Source organism: Thermobia domestica, chromosome 4 (genome assembly GCF_964235325.1).
Source record: "Thermobia domestica chromosome 4, izTheDome1.hap1.1, whole genome shotgun sequence".
Lineage (NCBI taxonomy): Eukaryota > Metazoa > Arthropoda > Insecta > Zygentoma > Lepismatidae > Thermobia > Thermobia domestica.
The window spans coordinates 287,852,528-287,858,601 of record NC_137457.1 but is presented as its reverse complement, the minus strand read 5'-3'; the positions used below and the strand labels follow the sequence as shown (position 1 = coordinate 287,858,601).

General features: G+C 37.5%; 1 protein-coding gene across 1 annotated transcript; it reads left to right on the top strand.

Moving 5' to 3' along the window:
* The first annotated feature begins 864 nt into the window (after window positions 1-864).
* On the top strand, window positions 865-1,410 carry LOC145683156 (histone-lysine N-methyltransferase SETMAR-like). Its single transcript, XM_081754520.1, has one exon. It carries the CDS (start codon window positions 865-867, stop codon window positions 1,408-1,410), a length of 546 nt encoding a protein of 181 aa, XP_081610646.1.
* Window positions 1,411-6,074: the final 4,664 nt, after the last annotated feature.

Genomic DNA, 6,074 nt, shown 5'->3' with positions numbered 1-6,074 from the left:
TCACAGATTGTGAACGTTAAGACTTGACGCATTCCTGTGTTCGGAAACGAAAGATCTCATTTGTTAATTGTTACGTTATAAATACTGTTTTTACTTGTCTTTAGCTACTTTCAAATAATGAAAAAAAAGAAGAGAAAAGATATTTTCAGAACATTTTCCAGGTATTTTGAAAGACGTTGAAGAAAAGATTCTTCAGAAAAAAAAGAAGAAAAAAAAAACTATGACTATGTATAAAAGAAATACAGATATCTTGTCAATAATAATCTATACATTAATAGGTGCCTGTTTCGGTCAATTAAATTAAACATGAGATGTTTTGACATATGACTTCCAATCATATTTATCGACTAGAATGAATGTTAATAAATAGTTGAATGTTGGTTTGTGTTGAATAAATTATGTATATTGTGTGTGTGTCTTGTAAGCGTAGTATTATTACATATATATATATATATATATATACATATATATATATTGTGATGCTGCTATAGAATTTTCTGTAGTTAGCAGTTTGTTTTTCTTATGGTGCTACCAATACTCACTTTGTGATGTTCATGTGATCTGAATCATTATCTTGTGAGTTCAAGAACACTGTAGATGTAAATGATATTTTTGTGATATATGTATTAAAAAATTAAGTGCAAATTTAATATTTGTTTTTCGCATTTTTCCTTTTAAAATCCCTTTTCACTTTGGAGTAATGATAGGAGGGGTGATCATCATTTTAGCGGATTTGCACGTTTAATGGCCTCTACATACCGAAAAAATTTTCCATGCTCCTTCCGTTGTATGTACACTCGCCTTGCAACGTGTATCTACCAGGGTGTCATATGTTTGTAGTGTTGGTGGGGCCCCGCCCAATCGATGCTGGCAAACCATGTGCAACGTGTAGAACAGTTGAAGGTGGCGGTTGCAGAACGCTTGTCACATGTCTGTCTTATCACAGCGATAACAGTGTGTGGAAGGAATTACTCGTTGAATTCACAGTTGGCAGGACAATGGCTGAGGAGAAACGTGTGTCGTGTGCTTCTGCGCCATTACTGGATAAAGCGGATGAATGCAGCAGCACCAGCCAAGGAAATTTTTGCTGTAGAAGTTGAAGGTACTGTCTACCTGTCCACAGCTAGAAAGTGGTTTCAACGTTTCCGGGCTGGTGACACCAGTCTTAAGGACAAGCCCAAGTGTGGACGCTCTGTGACTCTAGTTATCGATGCCCTCCTGAACGCTATCCAGGAGCCAGTACCTACCCGTCAGCTGGCAAATGAGGTCCAGTCATCACAAACCAGTGTCGTTAATCATCTGCCTCAAATTGGTTTTCGCTCCAGGCAACCGAGAATGCTTCCCCATGAGTTGACTCCAGCTCAAGCTAAACAACGTGTGATTCTGTGTGAGGAACTGTTTCGAAACTAGAATGATGACATATTTTGATAGATCGTCACAAATGATGAAAAGTAGATCCTTCTTAGTTATCCTGGCACCGGGAAACTATGGCTTCGACCAGGTACCGAGGCGCAACCTTTGGTTCAAAGAGGGCGTTTTGAAGAGAAGACAATGCTGTGTGTGTGTGTGTGTGTGTGTGGTGGAATTGCAAAGGTCCTGTTCACTAGGAGTTCATTGCACATGGCCGTGCCGTAGATAGGACATTGTATGCTGAACAGCTGCAGCGGGTATACGACATTTTTCGCCGTCGTTATCCAGTACTGGTGTACCGAAAGTGACTTCCTCTCTAATTCGACAACGTTCCATGCCACAGGTCAAGAGTCCACCAGAAAATTGTGGATATGGATGGCGTGGAAATTTTACCACACACGCCCTACAGTCCCGACCTTGCGCCATCTGATTTTCATCTGTTTCGTTCCATGGCACACTTCCTGCAGGACAAACAATTCCATTCCGTGGATGATGTGAAAACGGGCATTGAGTTCTTTGCTTCAAAGCGTGATATCGTCAGGGGCTTGTCATTGGTGAAACGTTGGAGAAGAACCATACAGTGTGATGGGATGTACTTCGCCGTATAGGCTTCTGTGGTACAGGAAGAGTCGGGTGCTGAACATTACCCATGACCACGATAAGAACATGGTAATATACGTGCATGAAAAACCTCGGTTCGCACAATGAGACTACCCATGTTTAAAAGAGTTATTTTTTATTGGAACTTTTTCTTTCATTTCAAAGAGAATTTATAACAAAATATAATGATAACGATACTCTCAACAACTTTAAAGCGGAATAAATATGATTCAAAAGGCAACAGCAAATTTAACCACAAGGAACGAATGACTACAAACAATATAAATCAAACAGGTTTAATTTAGAATAGGCTAGCTCTTGTATTAACTTGATTAATTGTTCGTATTTCCGAAGGGTAATACACGTGAAATTTTGGAACAACAGCATTTATCAAGTAACTAACTATGAACCACACATTATATAGAAATTTCTCTAAATTCATGTAATTTCAAATCGCAGCAAAGCATGTCTGTCTCAACATGTCACAAAAGGTGGTTTGCCAAAGCATCACCAAATAGTATTTAAATACCAATATAAACTCATCGGTAGAATTACTTGCACTTGAAAGGGAAAATGAAAAAGGTTTAAATTTTGCAAGGTCTGCCTAAAGTAGTTGGTCCCTTTTTAAGTGAATAATTCCCTCTCTTTTGCCTGCCCATTATTTTACTATCATTTCACATTTAACTTGTTACGTATTGAAGAACAAACACAAGAGAGTTATTAGACGTGTTGCACGCTTATCAGGTGGCAGGCAAGGTAGTGGTTTGATAAGCGCAGGCTAGTAACAGCTCCCTCTAGCCTTTAACAAGTTAACCAATTAATCTCAGGTATTGCAGTTGCCGTTACAGATATATATACAAATATATTTTCTTTTTTTTTTTCGTAATCTTTTCAGCGATTAACGACAATTCACGTTACAGATTAGAGGCCTCTCCCTTTAACGCATTAACTTTCAAATTTACGGTTTTCTTAACGTTCTTCAGAGAGTTTTTCGATTTTTTTACTACTCCCAAAAATAAGAGTAGCTTTAGTAGAGGGTGCATACTAAAGCTGCTTCGTTCTCCAAATCGGCTCTAACGATTTGGTCTATCTTTCATAAATCAATATTTCATTAAGAATCTTACAGTGTAATTTTCCTGAGAAAAAAAAAATCTAAAAGTAGTAGTTTACTTTCGGGAGGCGAGTTCTTTTTGAACAAATCTCAAACTATTCATTAGATTTTGCACATAGTTCACAACTAAATATTTTATTAAATCCCTACAATATAATATACCTAGTTATTTCATAAATATTGATAGATTTTGAGCGTCGTTTGACCATACTGGGTATGAGTGAGTGCTGCCATTTAAGTGAAGGTTCCTGAGTTGTTCATTCCACGGTGAGTGGCGTGGCAGTGGAAGTGTGTAACAATGAAGTGGGACGATTACGAGAATCGTGTTGCAGTCATAACGCTACACAAAGTGAGCATACCACCACTATGGATCTTCGCCACCCTGAAACTGCTGTAATTCAGTGCACGATTAGTCTACCTTACCATCCAGTGTAACAAATGAAACTGGAAGTGTCAATGACCGGCAGCATAGTGTCAGATTGCGAAGTAAGGACACCACAGGCAATTAAAATCATAGCTGCAAGGGTTCGGCGAAATCCCGTTAGGATTCAGTGATGTCCCGAGAGACTTCAATTTTGAAAGTAATCATGTCACAAGTGTTCAACCAGGACCTGAGACTCAGAGCCGACCAACAACGTACATGTTACTTCCTGACTAATTCATTATACCAGTAGATATGTAGTAGTGAAAGCCAAACGTCTCCTCAAGCGTTACGCAGGAAATGGTCACAAGACATTTTTCTTTTCCGACGAGAAGCTGTTCACAGTTGAGCAGTCAAAATGATCAGTGAGAGCTGCTGAATGTGTTTGTAGAATGAGGAAGTCCAAAATGACTTAACCTAGCTTGTAACGTGTGCAAATAAATGAAAAATCGGATATTCTGCTTAAAGAAATCTATATTTAACCACTGTTACTGTAACTAAACTGAACTTACAAGTCTGCTTCACTCCGACTGTGTATGTTCCAACTTGCACTGATAGAAGTTTTTATAGGTGAAGCCCATGAATCCACCAGTGTTAATAAAATCCTCATACTTATTGTTATTCAACAGTGTGAACAGCACTTGCAGAACTATCTGAATGACCCTCATAACGTAAGTCCTGTTAAATGTCTTGTAAATTAATGAAAACTTGTCAGGTCAATGTATAAATAACAAGGTGTCGTTATTCAAGCAGTACACTCATGTCCAAAATTGTTGTCGCATGTCTATAAATATGTTGTTGTAGGAATATAATTTGATAAAGAATTCGCTCGGTATTTCTTATAATGTTAGTATGTGTATAATCGGCAAAGACATGCATGTGGCAAATTTCATGTCAAAAGAGCAGTAAATAAGAACAATAAAACGAAAATAAAACTTCCTTGTCCCATTTAGCAACATTTTGTTTTACTCATTTTAATTTTCGATTTATAATTCTTTTATTATGAAATTTACCATAAATATAAATTTCCCGATTATACACATAGTATCAGTATTAAAGTACCCTGCAAAATCATTATCAAATTATATTCTTACAAGAAGATATAGATATGCGACAATCATTTTGGACATGAGTGTACATAATATATGAAAGTTGGTTTTACTATTACACTCCTCGGAAACAAAATTCAGGACTACATGTGATTGATTGATCCAAGGCCAGTTATTTTTGAAGATTTCAAATCTTCAAAGTGACTTAGTCGCAAAAAATAAAACAATTGTGCTACGAAGGACCATTGGTGGTTGGTTGTACATCAGAAGGTCGGATTATGAATGAGATGTAGTATGGTACTTTTGCGTTGGACCCTCTATTCAAAGCACTGAAAATAAAACGTCCAAAGACAGGAACCTCGAGGCTGCTGTTTTTGCATAACAATGCATTTGCTCACGAAACATTCACTTGTGCAGAAACTGAATGATGAAAAATCGAAATTGTTGAATAGCCACCCCATAGTCCCGATTTTGCATCATGTGACTTCTGGTTGTCTCCTTGGGCGAAGTCTTTAATTGCAAGAAAGTCTTAAAGAGAGAGCAAGATCTTATGCAAACCATAAATTCAGCTCTGCTGACAATACCTCAGTTGGAGTATCATGGTGCCTCGGTAAATGGTTGCAGCGCCTCCGAAGACGTGTGAAGTATGATGGAGAGTACTTGTAAAGATTTCAGAACAGTTCATTATGCGTATTTTGGCCACTTGCATAACTTCCTGAATGGCCGTCGTAAGGACAGCTTCGCCCTGAGCCAGCTCATTACAAAAGCCATATGAAATGAGCAAGGTTCGAATTTGTGAACTTGTGATTTAAAGGTAATAGTTACCGTGGCTTGTGAAACTTAGAAACAGACTTCTCCATACTGAACTCTACCAAGATGAAAACTGACTGTCGAGAGACTTTAATATAATCCATTGAATAACCAACTGTACAATTGAATATCAGTATGACTGAATGGTGAATTTAAGACTAGTGTATGATCACGAGTGTCCTTTGTTGTTATATTTTGAGAAAGAGAATGTCGACAAAGATGCAAGAGAATCCACTTCTGTGTGAAGAAGAGATTTAGAAACACGGGGAAATAACTAAAGTATACCTGGATTTTCAACGAATTCTGATTATTGTAGTCGTGCGTTCTCGTAGTAGTAAAATAATAATAATAAATAAAACTGCTGAACAAGACCGCACTTATTTCATAAAAACACATTTACACGTGACATTTCGATCTTCTAGCCAAGATCCTCATCAGACGTACGCTGAGTGAAAAAAAAAAAAAAATACAAGTATATATACACAATCCATCTCCCTATCTGCTTTCTCATTGGCCCATTCAAACAGCCAATCAGAAGCGTGGAAATCTATCTGAACTGATCAATGGGAAAACATTCTACCAGAAAGAAACAAGAAGTAATCTGAGACATGTTATGATTTAGGAAATGATTTACTTCCTTGAGACATGGTATGATTGATATGATTTAGGAAAT